This window comes from Gasterosteus aculeatus, chromosome 7 (genome assembly GCF_964276395.1).
Source record: "Gasterosteus aculeatus chromosome 7, fGasAcu3.hap1.1, whole genome shotgun sequence".
Taxonomy (NCBI): Eukaryota; Metazoa; Chordata; class Actinopteri; order Perciformes; family Gasterosteidae; genus Gasterosteus; species Gasterosteus aculeatus.
In genome coordinates this window covers 2,152,533-2,169,277 of record NC_135694.1, presented here as the reverse complement: position 1 = coordinate 2,169,277, position 16,745 = coordinate 2,152,533, and the positions used below count along the sequence as shown (strand labels likewise).

The 16,745-nt window shown below is 45.1% G+C and overlaps 4 protein-coding genes across 7 annotated transcripts; 1 reads left to right on the top strand and 3 right to left on the bottom strand.

Moving 5' to 3' along the window:
- Positions 1–427: 427 nt before the first annotated feature.
- Positions 428–5,006, bottom strand: LOC144410214 (uncharacterized). 2 transcript variants are annotated; one of them, XM_078105412.1, is made up of 3 exons: positions 4,487–5,006; positions 4,006–4,336; positions 428–3,673 (listed from the first exon to the last, which is right to left on the bottom strand). In XM_078105412.1, exons 2-3 carry the CDS (start codon positions 4,315–4,317, stop codon positions 1,244–1,246), a joined length of 2,742 nt encoding a protein of 913 aa, XP_077961538.1. In that variant the 5' UTR covers positions 4,318–4,336; positions 4,487–5,006; the 3' UTR covers positions 428–1,243. The 2 variants fall into 2 exon arrangements, with proteins under 2 accessions (XP_077961538.1, XP_077961537.1); XM_078105411.1 differs by lacking the exon at positions 4,487–5,006 and having other exon boundaries at positions 4,006–4,480.
- Positions 5,007–5,461: 455 nt separating this feature from the next.
- LOC120821307 (sialoadhesin) lies at positions 5,462–8,390 on the bottom strand. Of its 3 annotated transcripts, none has more exons than XM_078105424.1 (5): positions 8,157–8,390; positions 7,351–7,614; positions 6,997–7,248; positions 6,664–6,884; positions 5,462–6,083 (listed from the first exon to the last, which is right to left on the bottom strand). In XM_078105424.1, the coding sequence occupies exons 1-4, from the start codon at positions 8,239–8,241 to the stop codon at positions 6,712–6,714; spliced, it is 774 nt and encodes a 257-aa protein (XP_077961550.1). In that variant the 5' UTR covers positions 8,242–8,390; the 3' UTR covers positions 5,462–6,083; positions 6,664–6,711. The 3 variants fall into 3 exon arrangements, with proteins under 3 accessions (XP_077961550.1, XP_077961549.1, XP_077961551.1); XM_078105423.1 differs by having other exon boundaries at positions 5,462–5,996; XM_078105425.1 differs by having other exon boundaries at positions 5,857–5,996; positions 6,687–6,884.
- LOC144410215 (putative selection and upkeep of intraepithelial T-cells protein 1 homolog) lies at positions 8,365–14,120 on the bottom strand. The gene is made up of 7 exons (XM_078105422.1): positions 14,099–14,120; positions 13,974–14,054; positions 12,853–13,161; positions 11,778–11,985; positions 11,620–11,678; positions 10,711–10,800; positions 8,365–10,354 (listed from the first exon to the last, which is right to left on the bottom strand). The coding sequence occupies exons 2-7, from the start codon at positions 14,044–14,046 to the stop codon at positions 10,179–10,181; spliced, it is 915 nt and encodes a 304-aa protein (XP_077961548.1). The 5' UTR covers positions 14,047–14,054; positions 14,099–14,120; the 3' UTR covers positions 8,365–10,178.
- A 554-nt stretch (positions 14,121–14,674) lies between these two features.
- On the top strand, positions 14,675–16,187 carry LOC120821306 (uncharacterized). Its single transcript, XM_078105420.1, has 2 exons — positions 14,675–15,406; positions 15,787–16,187. The coding sequence occupies exons 1-2, from the start codon at positions 14,744–14,746 to the stop codon at positions 16,057–16,059; spliced, it is 936 nt and encodes a 311-aa protein (XP_077961546.1). The 5' UTR covers positions 14,675–14,743; the 3' UTR covers positions 16,060–16,187.
- The last annotated feature ends 558 nt before the right edge of the window (positions 16,188–16,745 follow it).

Genomic DNA, 16,745 nt, shown 5'->3' with positions numbered 1-16,745 from the left:
GACATTCCCTTCTCTATGGATCCGCTTTATGCTAATAAAGCATTTGACATTTCTGTTTTAATTAAGATAGTTAAAAGGCAAATATGGACATTTTGTGAAATACTTGGAGTGGGAAGACAATATTACTGCATGTCTGGAAGCTACAGCCAAAAACGTTTTATTAATTAGTCAACCAACTTTGATTAAAACATAGACAAATATAACACACTTGGCCACATGAATTTCTGGCTAAAACGCTTTAACTTTTTAACCAAATGTAGTCTTTTTAAAAAACAATGTCTTAGAATACTAAGTGCATATCTGCGATAATGCTTCAAAAAGGGATGTGATGTAAATTTACTTTCAGGGGGAAACACAAAAAGAATTATTTTCATATAATTATTTCAGGTTTTGTGTATTTATTTCATTTATATATTAAAAGACACCGTTTAGTTGTTGGAATGCAAGGCAGGTTTATTCTCATAGCATCTTTCCAACAAAGAATACATTTACAATGCTGTTGATGAGCCAAATACATGCATTTAAAACCACATTAAAGATAAACAAACTCAATTAAATCACAGACAAATTATTATTACTCAAGAATATATGCAACATGATCAACAGAGGTTGAATCATCAAACATCTGATTGAGATGTAAAGCTAAGCATGAGGAGGTGATGTACTAAACAGACCAGATGTGGTGTGAGGAGGTGATGTACTAAGAGGGCCAGATGTGGTGGGAGGAGGTGATGTACTAAACAGACCAGATGTGGTGAGAGGAGGTGATGTACTAAGCGGGCCAGATGTCGTACCAAAAGAACCAGATGTGGATGGAGGGGGATGAGATGTGGACGCGGATGAAGTTGACGGTTCAGTTGTAGTGAATTCTGCAGGGAGAGTAGAGGCGGGTGCTAATGTAGATTGAGGATGAGTTGATTTTGAACTGAGGTCTTTGTCCCTTGGAGCGGTGGGGGCAGTTTGAGCCACAGTGGAAACTATTAGTGTAGCTGGAGATGGTTCGGCAGTTCTTTTCTCAGAGATGATAGCTGTTTGTGTCGTAGCGGTGGTTGCAGTGACCGTGGCGGTTGATGCCACAGCACAGATAAACGTATTCCCTTCTCCTCCCAGTGATCCTACAAATGCACCTTGCATTTGATCAATTAGTCATGTTATACGCTCCGAGACCCCCAAGAACAAACGCATTGAATAGAGAAGTAATGATGGTACTGGATGTTCTAGCTTTAATTTCTTCCCAAGGCATTTAATATAAGGCGTCTTCGTCGGTGGAGCGTAAGTAGTGGAGGCAGCACTTGTGGACGAGGCGGCTGTTGTGGCCGCGGAGCCGATTGTCGCCGCGGCGCCAGTTTTGGAGGTGGCAGAAATAACGAAATTTGTGGCGGGGGGCCATATGTCGACAAAGAGATGAACTAGGGCCAGATGTGGTAGGAGGAGGACGCGATGTACTAAAATAACCAGATGTGCTACTAAACAGACCAGATGTGGTGGGAGGAGGTGATGCACTAAAAGGACCAGATGTGGTGAGAGGAGGTGATGTACTAAGAGGGCCAGATGTGGTGGGAGGAGGTGATGTACTAAGAGGGCCAGATGTGGTGAGAGGAGGTGATGTACTAAGAGGGCCAGATGTGGTGGGAGGAGGTGATGTACTAAGAGGGCCAGATGTTGTACTAAAAGAACCAGATGTGGATGGAGGGGGATGAGATGTGGACGCGGGTGAAGTTGACGGTTCAGTTGTAGTGAATTCTGCAGGGAGAGTAGAGGCGGGTGCTAATGTAGATTGAGGGTGAGTTGATTTTGAACTGAGGTCTTCGTCCCTTGGAGCGGTGGGGGCAGTTTGAGCCACAGTGGAAACTATTAGTGTAGCTGGAGATGGTTTGGCAGTTCTTTCCTCAGAGATGATAGCTGTTTGTGTCGTAGCGGTGACTGCAACGACCCTGGCGGGTATTACCACAACAGGGATTAACACATTCTCTAGTCCTCCCAGTGACCCGGCAGCAGCAGCCAAAGCACCTTGCATTTGATTAATTAGTTGTGCTACATACGCTCCGACAACCCCATGAACCAACGAGTTAAATAAAGATGTTATTGATGATACTGGACCTCCTGGCTCTCCTTTCATCCCATCATTTTCATTTTTGTCATCATCTTTCTTCTTTTTAGTTGTGGTGCTCTTGGTTGGTGTAGTGTAAGTAGTCGTGGTTGTGGACGGGGCAGATGTGGTGGGAGAAGGTGATGTACTAAGAGGGCCAGATGTGGTAGGAGGAGGATGAGATGTACTAAAAGGACCAGATGTGGTGAGTGGAGACAATGTACTAAGAGGGCCAGATGTGGTACTAAAAGAACCAGATGTGGTTGGAGGAGGTGATGTACTTAACAGACCAGATGTGGTGGGAGAAGGTGATGTACTAAGAGGGCCAGATGTGGTGGGAGAAGGTGATGTACTAAGAGGGCCAGATGTGGTACTTAACAGACCAGATGTGGTGGGAGAAGGTGATGTACTAAGAGGGCCAGATGTGGTAGGAGGAGGATGAGATGTACTAAAAGGACCAGATGTGGTGGGAGGGGGACCAGATGTTCTAAGAGGGCCAGATGTGGTGGGAGGAGATGATGTACTAAGAGGGCCAGATGTGGTAGGAGGAGGATGAGATGTACTAAAAGGACCAGATGTGGTGAGTGGAGACAATGTACTAAGAGGGCCAGATGTGGTACTAAAAGAACCAGATGTGGTTGGAGGAGGTGATGTACTAAACAGACCAGATGTGGTGGGAGAAGGTGATGTACTAAGAGGGCCAGATGTGGTACTAAACAGACCAGATGTGGTGGGAGAAGGTGATGTACTAAGAGGGCCAGATGTGGTACTAAACAGACCAGATGTGGTGGGAGAAGGTGATGTACTAAGAGGGCCAGATGTGGTACTAAAAGGACCAGATGTGGTGGGGGGAGGTGATGTACTAAGAGGGCCAGATGTGGTACTAAAAGGACCAGATGTGGTTGGAGGAGAATGAGATGTGGAAGCCGGGGAGGTTGACGGTTCAGTTGAAGTAGTTGTGGCAGCGGTTGTGGGCGGGGCAGAAGTAGTTGAAATGTTTGGTGGGCAGTCGCATGTTTTTTTAAGATTTGGGTACAAGTGAGAGACCGTTGTGTTGAGAGGACACTGTGTTCCAGGAAAAATTGGAGTTTCAACGTTCCATATCTCCTGTTCGAGCTCTATCAAGGTCTTTGTTTGAAGATGTTCGCCACGATCTTCCACATTTTCGCCCCAATGTGCACTTGCCAGCCACTGGCCTTCACTGCGACTGTAGCAGCAGAACGCTGACCACAGCGCGGAAGGAACATTAACTATGTTATTCATTCTTCCGTTGCCGGGCTGTGCTCCAGTTACCAAAAAGCCCTCTGGTTTATTGTTGTTGTCTTTACAGTACTCATCCAGAACACATTTGATGCATTTCTCCATTTTGTTCCAACTTCCCTTGTTAAATGTCCCTACTTGTGGAACAATGTTGGTTAGGGTGAAGGTAGAACTCTTATCGTCTTCTCTCAATGCGTAGGAGTTTGGAAATAAATGTCCTCTGTCGTAGATTTCTTGCCGTTTGTAATTGTCATCCGCTGCCTGATGTTCGTAAGCATTCTCCTCGCATCGCATCATGTTCTTGTTGGCATTTACATCCTCAAGCTGTAACAATTGGAATCTTGAGTTACAGATGTGGTTCGGACGCAATGTGAACATAAGCAGACTCATTCGTTGCGCTTTAAACATTTGGTCTATTCTGATTATTTCAATTGTACAAAGCAAAGTTAGATGGGCAGAAGGTAATCGACTACGGTAACATCATCTTTTATCCAAAGCCAGTCAGTACAGGCTGGAATTATGATTGAAAATGTGACTAAAACGCAGTAGTGATGCCGTCGCTATGGATTTGAATTTGTAAACAAAAACCTAACAGACAAAAGGGGAAATGGTATATCTGTTTCTTACATAAGAAATAAAAAAACTAAAGAGCATACCTGTGGTTCTATTTTCCATGGGACTTTTCGCCTCCCCGACTCGTGCCCTCGGTACCTGTAGGCGGAAAACACCGGGATCTTGTTCACCGTGTCGTAGAGCGTCACAAAACGCGTCTCGTTCTCCCACGTCTGGCAGATGGGTTTGTATCTGTTCTGGTCCAGGATGTTCCCTCCCTCCAGGATTCCCGGGATGTTTGGCGGAGCATCATTAAGGAAATACCCTTTGCAGTCGGACATCGACCTCACCACTTCGGTTACCGTGGGAACGATGGACAGGAGGAGGAGAGCGGCGGGGGCCAAGAGGCGACACATCTCCTGAAAGGTCTGTATCCTGAAGTCAGAGCAGAGAACGAAAACAGTTCGGACAGATGTCATGAGATGCTGTTAATTCGTATACAAACATGTTAGGTCTGCAGTTCACTGAAATTATAAATCAAAGAAGATCTCTATACTATACCATATACCACGTATAAATACTTACCACCCGTCAGGACTTCTGATTCAGCTAAACTGTTCCTCAGTTCACAAGCTTTTCTTCCTCAAACAGCGAGTGAGCCCGAGGAGAAAGTCTGGTCCTTATAGTCAGCGATGCAGCGAGGAAGTGGGCGGCTCTTCCCATCAGTGCTGCTGTTGGTTGTTCCCATTTTGAACAGCTTGCGATGGAGATCATTTTTGAAGAAATACTCAGGCAACGGTGGCGCATGTAGAGTAGAGCGGGTGCACCTAACCCCAAACCACCGGGAAGCGCGAGGTTGGTGCTACAAGCTCTGGCTGCTCCAGTGTCCCAGAGCAGGACACCCAAGACACCCGTGCAAAAAAAAAAAATCCCCGGGCAAAAATGTAAGAAGCCTTGGGTTAAAAATGCAATGTACGTCGCTTTCGATAAAAGCGTCAGCTAAATGACCTGTAATAATAATGTAATATATATATATACATAAGTATGAATAAAGTGAAAGGAAAGAGGAGATTTTATGTTCTGAAAGTTTGCTTTTATCTAGGATCTTCAGTTGGGCTGTTTGTTGGTGTGTAATTAGTGAATAGAATCCATACTAAAGTAAATCTACATGATATATATCAATACACAAATAGTCCCACATCTTCATAACATCGTCATAATGGCTTAGTAAAACAAATAAAGCTTTTCTGTGCAGATGTTTCACATCTGTCGCAAACAAACTGCTTAATATCACAAAATCATGCTGCAGAGAAGTGTTAACAGTAATTGTGGGTTAAGTTAAGTAAGTTTGTGATTTACTGAAACCCTTTAAAACAACTTGCAAAAATGCTGATAGTCTCTTCAGTCTGTTTTTTTTCCTCATTGCCTTGAAACTTCTCTCCTAGAAACGTCTTGTTCCTCTTCTTTAGGGTCAAACACGCATTTCAGGCCCGGGACTCTTCTCAGAATGAAAATCAAAAGCGGAAGTTACCACCTAATACCTGGAAAATTAATAAGCTGTTTCTTTATTTTATTTATAAAAGTGCTCAGATCAGCATTTATTCAGAGTTGTTGTGAAGACGAGAGGAAACAGGGTGTGTGTGTGTGTTCCGGCGAGGAGGCAATGCAACGCGTTCTTTCAACGACCAACCCGGTTATCTGCAAACACACTATTAGTTATCGGATAAATGTGTAAATAAAGGGCCCTCTGAGACGCTTTCACCTCCTCAGACAATGTGCATTATGATTTAGGTCCACTTTCAGTTCCAGTCTTTTGTATCCTTGTTTTTCCACGTAATTTACATTATTACTATTGTTAATGACTATAAAGGCCTCACAGGCGCTACACTCAATTCAGCCATTTAATCCAACCTTCACCGTCTTGTATTAAATAATATGTATTAAATGGTCGACAAGCTGAAAAATGGCGTCAACTCCATTAAATCCGGCCGCTGGGTGGTTTCTGTCTGCAGGAATAAAAGCCCAATGTCCAAAGTCATTGGTCTGAATGTGCTGGTTTTCTTCTTCACGGATCTTTTCTTTGATTCAGCTCGAGCTGCAAGGAGCGGAGAGACTTTAAGTGGAGCCTTCATTTGAATGAATAAACTGCAGAACAGAGGCTCGGCTCCTTTTTCCCTTCGACCTGGCCAGAGGGGAAGAGTCAGAAGAATCTCGAGTTTACAAACTATAAATAATGTAAGAACTAACAGAAGCAATACGAATACGAATAGAAAGTCACGTGACGCCCTCTGCTGGACGGATGTGGAATCCCTCGCTGACCTGATCGACCCCTGTTCACTTAACACCACCGCGCAAGTCGCTCTGGATAAAAGTGTCAGCTAAATGAATTGTAATGTAATGTAATAACACATCTTAAATCATCACAGTTCATCACATTTTATCCATTATGTTTGACTTAACAATATTCAGAATGTTTGCAGGTGAAAAAAAAAACCTTCTTTGGGGAGAAAAGGTGGAACAAATCCATCAGGAAGGCAGATTGACCCTCCCCAGGTTTTAACTTTACATTGCGGCAGGATGTGTGCACAATAATTAAAGGACTTAAACCACGATAAATTGTGTTATACGTCATACTGCAATTATTAATCTAATGTAATAACTAAAATCTAACAACACACAAACTACAATTCTACACTACACCTTATCACATGTTTCATAATGTCTATTTGTGCTCTTCTGCTTAAACCCCTCCAATAATTTACCGTCTGGATGCTGGTTGACTTGCGTTAACTTGTGGGTTGCGTGAAGTTTTAACTTTGAGGATGTCCGGAGGCGTCCCCGCGCACCTTCCTGCGCACCTTCGCGCAGACTGCCACGAGGAGGACGTGCAGGACCACCAGCAGGACCACCAGCAGGACGACACACGCCAGCCTGGGCACAGGTGGGCGAGGGGGCGGGGTTGGGGGCGGGGGCTCAGCCGCGACTGCCGATGAGACGAACAGAGGAGGGGCGACGTCAACGTTGATCTCCAATCAAACCGCCACGAAGTAAGCGCGCGCGCGCGCGCGCGCGTGAGATGTCGTGTGGCGCGTCACCTCTCACGGCCAGCCAGCTCCGCGGGGACTCCCCCCGCCCGGGCACCGCGCACCGGTAGAAGCCTTCGTCGGACCGCGACACCCCCGCAAAGGTCACGTTCGCCGCGGGCCGATCGCCGATCATCGCCCCGTCCTTGTAGAAGAAGGCGGCGGGCGGCGGCTCCCCCCGCGCCCCCCGGCACGCGCAGAGGAGCGTCAGCCGGTCGCCCTCCGTCACGGGCAGCGCGGGGCTCTGCAGGATCACGTCCGAGTCTGAAAAAAAAAAAAACACCGCCGCCACTTTGCTGTCACGTCCTCTCTCGGGGGCCACAAAAAAAAAAAAAAAATCACGAGCAGGGTCTGCGTGCACGTTACCGGTCACGGTGATGTTGAGGCTGTTGCTGCCGCGGAGCTCGGACCCGCACCAGTAGACCCCGCTGTCCGACGGGTAGACCGTGTCGATGACGCAGCCGGAGCCGTTTGTCGCCAGCCCCCAGGCGGAGGGGCACGTCCGGGCCGCGTGGGTGGAGGTGTTCCTCTGCAGCGTCCAGCCGCCGGAGCAGCCCGGCGGCCCGCAGGTCAGCGCCACGCGGTCGTACACGAAGAACTGCGACCTGTCGGGGTGGACGGCCAACGCGGCTGAAATCCAAAGATGGGGAATAAATAGGCGTACGCGCGTATTACACAACACTTGACCATCCCACTATTATAGGAGTCAAATTGGAGTAGAATGATTTCAAGTTCAAATGTATCTTGAATATAATCTAGTGTTTTTTATTGTTGGAAACGAGCTTTCAAAACAACCACATCAACCCCGGAAATGTCGTGAATTGTTTTGTGGTAAAGCGTTGGTGTTCTAGAGAATATTGAAGCGTCTTTGTGCTTCTGTGAAGAACGTTTTTTACCAGAACTCTGAACATCCCCTAAAAATAACCAAATGTGAGTCGGATTTAGTCATTTTTTTAACGACGATGAGACGAACAGCAAAGTAAATGTGCATTTGGTCCACAGGATAGTTACGAGGTAAAGACCACACCGGCCTAAAACAAATTGAGTCTTTGTGATGAATCAAAAAGGGAATAATTGACAAGTTCAAGTTCACAAACACGGTACGTTTACGCAAATAGTGATAATAGAAAGCAGAAAGAAATAATACTAATAATAAAAGTGTTATTTCTCACAGAGCACCAGGCAGAGCGATGTGACCTCCATCCTGTCTTGATGTTGAGGGTCCTCACCTCCGTCTGACAGAAGGTCCACCCACATCCTCCTACTCACAGGAAACAACACGCCAGAAGCGAGGAGGAGGCGTTAAAGTGGCCTGGGACCAAACACGATGCAGCGGACCCGATTCAACTGACCCAAAATATGTAGACATACGATTCTGACTAGGTTTTAATATTTTATTAAACACATCCGATACATGCAAAAAGGTATTTCATAAGGACTTCTGGCCTCCACAAACTGCTACATGAACACGTAGACATTAAAGCTTTCAGCTCGCTCTCACCCACAAGTTCACACCTGCCAACAGGAAGTGGAACAGAAGTCGACAAACCAAAAAGACACAAACTGTCACGGGAAAGTCCCAAAGTCATTGAATTGACATCTGTCCCTGTTGGTGAGCAGGGACAAAACATCGGACAAACTCACACGTGGACATTTGTGTCGAAGAAACAAAACAACGTCAATCCCTTGGAGTCGCGTTTAAAAGAAGCATTTTAACGACAGGTAAATAAATGGTCATTTATGGTGAGACTTGAACAACAACAATGAATAAAATGTCAAATGATGATACACATTTAAAAAAAGCTTCAAATCAGAGCAAATGGAAAAACGTTTGTATTGGAAATGTGTCAATTCTCTTTCACTTGCTCGTAATTTGCTATTAAACAAATACAGTTCATGTTTATTAGTGTAAAGTAATCAAAAGCGTAAAAAACATTTTCAAACATGTTAAATTCTTGATAGTTGACAGAATGCTTATTAACACATAAACCTCCAGGGGAATAAAAGAAACCCTGAGATACTGAACAGTAATAGGATTTGTCAAATAAAGGTTTGGCAGTACTCGATATTTGGATCATAACAGCTTTATTAAAGTAACCTCTTAAGCGGTTCCCAAACTTTTTAGGCCACGCACCCCCTTCTATATCCCAACCTCGTCGTCCCCCCCCAACCTCGTCCCCCCAATTAAAAAAAAGAAAAGAAACAGCCTATTTATGGTTGGCAATAAACATGGGCCAATGAAAGAACAGTTTGCTCATTCGTGGAATTATTATCTAATATTTAGATAGCTAACAAATTATATAGATATTTAGATTTTGCAGTTCTTGCAGTGTCAACAAAAACCGAACAAAGGGGCAACTGCAACATTGTATCCATATTAATCCATTTTAATAATGGGAAAATGCCCTGAACCACTGCAACAATGTATTCCAGAGAGAGAGAGAGAGAGAGAGGGGGGGGGGGGGGGGAGACACAACACTAGTATTAACTCTCCGTTTCGTTCTCTGTCCCTCTCCTCTCTCATTACTGATAGTTTCCCGACTTCAGCCAGTTTAGCATATTTGTATGAATGTTGCTGAATGAATTCAATTCATTTTATTTTGTAGAGCCCAAAATCGCAAATTACAATGTTGCCTCCGAGGGGCTTTACAGTCTGTACACATACGACATCCTCTGTCCCGAAACCCTCCACCGGCACAGGAGAAACTCCCCATTATAATTCAAGTAGCTATTTTGTGTAAAAACCCACTTACGAGCATTTCGTAAACATTTGTTGTAAAGGCACCCGAACGCATCGCCAATCCCGACTCTGTTCGCATTTACAGCAACGGATTCTTCTACGAGTCTTTTTCAGGGAAGTCGGCCAGAGCTTGGTAGCGGTTGTTTGACAGGCGATGCAGAGAATCGGAGAAGCTCCCCGAACGCAGAGCTTGCGGTGCCTCCCGTGTCGGGGACACGGGGCCTTTCGTTCTTGGGGGGCCTTTCTTTCTTGGGGAGCATCTCGCTGGTGGAGGCTGCTGGTTTGGGGTTAGTGTCGTGAGAAAATCTGGAGACTTTACTTCATGGAGTTCTTCGGTCAATACGCGGAGCTTCTCATCTTTGTTGTGAAGTTTGGACTTCAGTTCATCGATTTCTTTGGTCAATCCGGAGTTGTTCTCATCTTTGTCGTGAAGTTTGGACTTCAGTTCATCGATTTATTTGGTCAATCCGGAGTTGTTCTCATCTTTGTCGTGAAGTTTGGACTTCAGTTCATCGATTTCTTTCTGGAGCTCGGAGTTGTTTTGGAGAAGTGGAGCCTGGTCTCTCTGACTTTTGCTGCTTGTTAAACTTTGGACTGATGATTGTGCGCAAATCCATTTACGTACCCATTCTATGTGAGAATGAAAAAAGATAAGTTTTAGTCACTACTGTTAGAAATAGAATAATAGTGCTTATGGTTTTAAGTGTTTGATTAGATTCATCACAGGATTCACTCGACCAGTGGAGAAGATCCGGTACCATGTGAAGCTAAAAAAAGCTCTCTGCTTTTATTACTTTTTAAAACGGATACGTGACCTGATTTTAATCCTGACTTTGGTTCAAATGTACCGATCTCCTTTTTTCTCAAAACTACTTCCATCTATATAATATAAAAAGAACACATTTCAACAAATATTTGAATGAATTTCCGGATTTGCAGATGGAAACAAACACGTTTGATAAAAAGAAAAAGTGTGATTGACTCACCGGAGTTCCTCTGTTGGCATACAATTACAATTACAATTGAAAACATAACAGCAGCGATGATGGCCACTGTCCAGGGTATTGTGCAGTTATCTGAAATGATCATTAAGATTATACAGACATGAGTACATTAGATGAGATTTCAGAAATATGAAACACTAGTTTCAGGTACTTTGACCGAACTAAGAATTGAACCCTGAAAGTCAGACTAAACGTTTCAGTCTGTGGATTCTCCTCAATAAAACCTCATTCTTTTCTTCAAAGAAAGGGGGGGTCCAGAAAAGTCAAACAATAACAAATATAAAAGATTGGCAGAAAAACCTGCCAGAAAAAAATCACATGATATCCTGTTAACCGTGTTACAATAAGGAAGTGATGCAATAAGGAGCTAAATGCAGCAACATATCTTGGACACACTCAAAGCCGATCAGGTTCGTTCACTTGGAAGGGAAACGCTGTGTGTGAGGGACGAGTTACATGACACAACAACAGAAAGCTCCAGGACAAGTTTGAAGAACATATTTTCATATATATTTTGTCATGACCAAAGAATACTTGTGAAGAATGTCTTAATATCCTGTTTGTTGTATGACAGAACATTACCTTTTGAACTCTGAGCCCAAATTGGAGAATGAAATGACTGTATTGGCAAAGGCATCGATTATGACCCCATAAAGCTTTTATGTTATATTGATTACTGCCCCATGAACATGCCACTTTTCTTGCACCGTGTCATTTGACTTACTGTCCAATGGTATGCAACAAATTCCTTGTATGTTTAACGTATTTTGGCAATAAATGTTCCTGATTCCTGATGTTTTCACAGCAAAACTGGGTGTGGCTCTCGCACAGGGACGGTTAAAGCGTGAATGTGGACCTAGGTTTCAGTTACAGGTGGAAGTTCCAGCATACCTGGAATCTTTACGGTCTTGGTCTGGTTAATCTCAGACTGGTTGACTCTGCAGGTGAAGCTGTACGGAAAAAAAAGACACAAAGTGGCTGCGTGTGAAGCGGCGAGGAGACTTCGTCAATCCAACACACAAAACATAAGAAATGCAAAATCTTCGTACTAGTTTCCCGCCTGCATGGCCGCTCTCCTCGTGACGTTGTAACATCGGCTTTCGGGGTCTTGATGGTACTTCGAGGCTTCGGCGTCAATGATGTTTCCTTGTGCGTCAAGAAATGTGACGTCGGGCTTCGGGACCCAGCAGGCGGCTTCGCACTGCAGGGTGACCCCCGTCCCTGGAACCACAGCCAGTGTGGGCTCAGAAGCTGCACCTGCACAGAGAAAAACGACGCCTTATAATCCGGAGCGCCTTATATATATGGATCAATTGGTTAATCGGTTGATCCATACTGGTTGTACACGGTACTTTCAGTCAAAAACATATTTATCCTGTGGACAACGCTTTGTTCAGCAATATTTACCGGACTTTGTAAGATGTGAAAATCTTCACGGTATATTTGATCAAAACAGCTGCCGGAGTTTAACCATGTCAGACAAGTGCAAGTGTGGAGCATTGTCATGTGATTCCGGGAGAACGGGTTTGACATCTCAAGGGTGCGATGGGACGATGGATTCCACTCTGGTAAATTAGTCTCTGCAGGGTGGGAAGTAATGAGGCCAAGTACAATCCTCACTACGACACAGAAGTACCTGAACTTGCCCAGCGAGTATTCTTCCATCGAAAGCCGTCTATGGCCACCGCTGAAGACAGAAATTGGTTCAAAGGAGAAACGTTTGAACCCCATTTCAATGCGATTTTTATTACGGACATTTTATATCCTCTGCTACTTTCTGCTATATCGTTATTATAGAGGTTTACAATGAAACGCCGTAAAATTTTGCGACCAATATTGCAAATTATGTTGAAATCTGGTCCAAGCTGGACGTCTTTGAACGTCTACATCAACGCATGTGGCTCTTTTTACGCCACTAAATGGACTTTAAAACTTCAGTAACTATCAATGTAGATTACTCACAGAAAATAGAATTCAATACACACATTATGGATGTGATGAGAAATATGATTCTGAAGAGTTTCACTTTCATTCATTCATTCATTTCTGTTTTTTCCCCCCCCCATAACGATAACAAGCAGCTATTGGGTGGTTTGTTGGGATGAATAAAGTCTGCCGACGTACCCACAGAGAGCTCCACCGTGCAGTCGACCTGGGTCCGGGTCCTCCTGCACGTCCAGGTCCCTGCATCGGACAGCCGCACGTCGGAGAGCCGCAGCGACATGTTCCCGTCCTTCAGCTCCTTCAGGATGAGCTGGGTGCGGTAGAGGAAGGCGTCGCTCTTGTCTCCAAAGGCCTCACAGCCGTCCTTATACACGAAGGCCGTGTCACTGTCCTTTGTCCACCCTACGTGTAGGACGTTTTCTTCACGGACTGCGCAGGGAAGGATGACCGTTTGACCAACAACGGCCAGGATCTTCACCGTCGAAGCGCCTGAATCAAACAAATAACAACATTGCATCTGTAAGAATACGTGTTCAAGATTTGGAGCCTGGTCGGGGTTATCAAAAATTCAGCCGAATAACTTCTCTCGTTCTGGGAGATTTATTTGTCAGATCACAGGTGAAGTATCAGCGCTGCGTTTGCAAAGGCAGGAGCAGTTCAGGCAGCACACAGGCCGGAAGAACAACCAACTAACATCAGCAAGAACATCATGTTTTATAACCCTTGAAAGACAGAGAAGGAAAGATTTCTATTGGCCCTAAACTGGCGTAGAGGAGGACCTTCCACCTCCCGCATCTAAAGATCCGTTCACATCCAATGTCCAGACTCCTGACTTAACGTAAACATCGTAAACAGAGTGTGTATGTTGAATAGTGTTGGTGTGTCTCTAACCCCCCTTTGGCTGGTAAATCTTCTAGTTGACCTGCTGACCTTACATTCCTCAGCCAGGACATAAACTGACTCCCCATCCTGTCAGACTCGTGTCTGCCTGCTTGGCAGATCCTGCTTCCCCCCTTACCTAACTCTTAAATCAAGACAAGACAGCAAACCCCCAACTAAACCCATGAAAAGAACTTTTGATTATCAATTCGTCGTCACGTAGAGAAAACATTACATGAGCAACACCAACACGCGTCCTGACCGTTGATCCAAGAACTACAGAAACACGCACTTCCTCTTTTGTTGCCTCACTTCGTGCAGGAAGACTCCACTTAAGAAGGTTATTCCGCTACATTAAACGCTCCCACTGACACACTCACACGTCGGTAACAAAGTAATGGATTCATGAATAAGAGACAAACCTGTGACGTTCAGAAGCGGCGATACGGCGGCGAGAAGCAGGACGGTCACCGGCACGGGGAGCGAAGCGAACATGGCGAAACCTGAAAACGTTACCCAGATAAAACGTTACCAAACCAAACTTTACCCAGATAAAACGTTACCAAACCAAACTTTACCCAGATGAAACGTTACCAAACCAAACTTTACCCAGATAAAACGTTACCAAACCAAACTTTACCCAGATAAAACGTTACCAAACCAAACTTTACCCAGATAAAACTTTACCCAGATAAAACTTTACCAAACCGAACTTTACCCAGATAAAACTTTACCCAGATGAAACGTTACCAAACCAAACTTTACCCAGATGAAACGTTACCAAACCAAACTTTACCCAGATAAAACGTTACCAAACCGAACTTTACCCAGATAAAACTTTACCAAACCAAACTTTACCCAGATAAAACTTTACCAAACCAAACTTTACCCAGATGAAACTGATCCAGACGCTGACTTAACAACTATAACGGAATTCGGTGTGTGAGGCGGAGGGAAGATTCGCGTCGTACTTCCTTGTTGGACCTTCAGCAATGGGACCTCTGTGAATTGCCATTGCATGCTTAAATCCATGACCACAAGGGGGCACCCTACGCCTGTTTTTGATGACTTTAACCCGCCTTTCTTCAAACTGGATTCCAATGGAACGTTCTAGAGGCGGGAATTAAAGCAGCCAATCACAGGGGACATTGATTCGTGCCTCATTCATTCTTCTCTACAGCCAGCTGTGACAATGAAGTTGCGTCTGCTGACATCTGTCCTCGTTCTCTTCTTTTCCACCGAATGGCAGCGCGCTGAAGCCCGCGTGGCATTAGTGGGAGACTCCGTGGAGTTAGTGAGGACGGACAACTGCCCCGATGGCGCCAAACTGATGACGGGAGACAACAAGGTGGTTGTGGCCGAGAAGGTTAACGGCACTTGGATCGGAAAGGGACCTTACGATGGACGGATTGGAAAGAACACTTCGTCCTCGGTTGTCCTCGCCGGTGTGTGGATCAATGACCGCGGTCTGTACGAGTCCACCTGCGGGGACACGCGGGTTAATCTCGAGGTTGTCGCAGCTGGCGATAAATCGGTGCGCGAGGGAGAGCAGGTCCGACTGAACTGTCATCTCAACACGGACGCATCTGTGACGCTCGTAAAATGGGAAAAAGACGGAGCGCTCGTCATAAATATTACAGCGTCCAGCCTGAACGGCAACAGGACAGGATTTGAGAGGGGACGTGTGTCCGTGTCTCCGGACTGTTTCCGGACGGGGAACTTCTCTCTGAGCATCGAGAGGGTCCGGAAGGAAGACGCAGGTGTCTACAGGTGCTTCATCGCGGAAAAGACGCGGGGAGTTCCTGCTGCTGTCAGGATGGAAGTCACCAATCAGACCACAGAGGTGCCCGACTGCGTGAGTACCCCGCACCCCCCGCACGCGGATCGGCCGTAACTGCCACAGTGATCCTGGCCTTTGGAGGGATCATCTTTTGGTACCGGAGTAGTATATATTTCACCTGTCGAGTTATTCCTCTCTTAACCTGTAAAATGACCAGATGCAGCTCAAGAAGTTCATCAAATGGGGACATTTATGTTTGAACTGAACGCGGTGTCTTTTCCATAAATGAAATAAATACAACGACTGTAGTCCGAGTTACGTCATATCACAGACGGGACGTCACGTGTAGAATACAGCATGCATTAAATGCGGTGTGTGCCGTGCATCCTTTTCTTAATCTTCACTGTGTGTCTAACTTAATCTGTGTTTCCTCCCTCTCGTTCTGCCGCTTGTAGGCCACTCAGAGCGAGAACAACATCTGGACTGCCGTCCCCATCACGAGCGCACTTCTGGTGGGGCTGGCGGGGCTGGTGGTGGGGCTGGTGGTGGGGCTGGTGGTGGGTCGCAAGGCCCCCTCTCTGCTCGGACACTTGAAGACGTGCCGCTCCAGGTCCCGCTGCCGCCCAGATGCGGTCTCACATCCAGATGCGGCAGCACAGCTACTGAACGGGAACTCTCGGATCCCTGAAGCCTCTTTGGAAAGTTCCCACGCAGAGTCCAAAGTCTGAACACGCAACAAATGTTCTCCTGCTGGATGTCTGTTACTTCCAAGTAAATGATACATTGTGTCATTACACCAGTGTTGGGAGGATTAAATTATTTTTTATTTATTTAATAAAATAAAGAAATAAATCTACTCCCTGTTCACATTCTTTTAGCCTGCATAGGCTTCAGGAACCTTATTGCCCAAACAGCCCAGAATAAAGTGACATGGCCGATATTATTAGGAATAAAGTCCATCAATGTTAACCTTTATGTTGCAATGGTAGGAGATTGAGGCAGAATTGTATTATTTTGTACAGTTGTAAAGACCAGAGGTCTCACCTGAAGCCCCAGATGAGGGGCTTCCTCTTCAACCCCGAGTTAATGGAGGGACCCTCGCGGGTTAACACTGATGGTTATGGCTGCTTTTATATCTCATTGTTTTATATATCTGTATAGAATAAAGTGACAAGGCCGATATTTCTAGGAATAAAATCCGTCAGTGTTAACCTTTCTTACGTTGGGATAAGATGAGTGACATTTCCTTATTGATTAAGAGATAAAAAGTATTATGTGGCATAAAATCACTTTTTCTTCAGGAAACAGAGCAACTGTACAGAAAAGATGTCAGACTGATCACATTCATTAGCTTTAAATAATACATTAATTCGCTTTAAATAACAATACTATTAAAGAAAATAATCATACTGGG

Bases quoted from the DNA above. Each gene is read 5' to 3' on its own strand.
- LOC120821307 (XM_078105424.1), bottom strand. From the start codon at position 8,241: ATGTGGGTGGACCTTCTGTCAGACGGAGGTGAGGACCCTCAACATCAA. The intron at 7,249-7,350 runs GTAACGTGCACG...TTTTTTTTTCAG, and splicing joins CCTCAACATCACCGTGACCG to ACTCGGACGTGATCCTGCAG. The intron at 6,885-6,996 runs GTGACGCGCCAC...TCTCATCGGCAG, and splicing joins GAGCTGGCTGGCCGTGAGAG to TCGCGGCTGAGCCCCCGCCC.
- LOC144410214 (XM_078105411.1), bottom strand. From the start codon at position 4,380: ATGACATCTGTCCGAACTGTTTTCGTTCTCTGCTCTGACTTCAGGATA. The intron at 3,674-4,005 runs GTATGCTCTTTA...CAATTGTTACAG, and splicing joins CATGGAAAATAGAACCACAG to CTTGAGGATGTAAATGCCAA.
- LOC144410215 (XM_078105422.1), bottom strand. From the start codon at position 14,046: ATGTTCGCTTCGCTCCCCGTGCCGGTGACCGTCCTGCTTCTCGCCGCC. The intron at 13,162-13,973 runs GTTTGTCTCTTA...TGTTTGATTCAG, and splicing joins GCCGCTTCTGAACGTCACAG to GCGCTTCGACGGTGAAGATC. The intron at 11,986-12,852 runs GTACGTCGGCAG...TTCTCTGTGCAG, and splicing joins CACGGTGGAGCTCTCTGTGG to GTGCAGCTTCTGAGCCCACA.
- LOC120821306 (XM_078105420.1), top strand. From the start codon at position 14,744: ATGAAGTTGCGTCTGCTGACATCTGTCCTCGTTCTCTTCTTTTCCACC. The intron at 15,407-15,786 runs GTGAGTACCCCG...TGCCGCTTGTAG, and splicing joins CCACAGAGGTGCCCGACTGC to GCCACTCAGAGCGAGAACAA.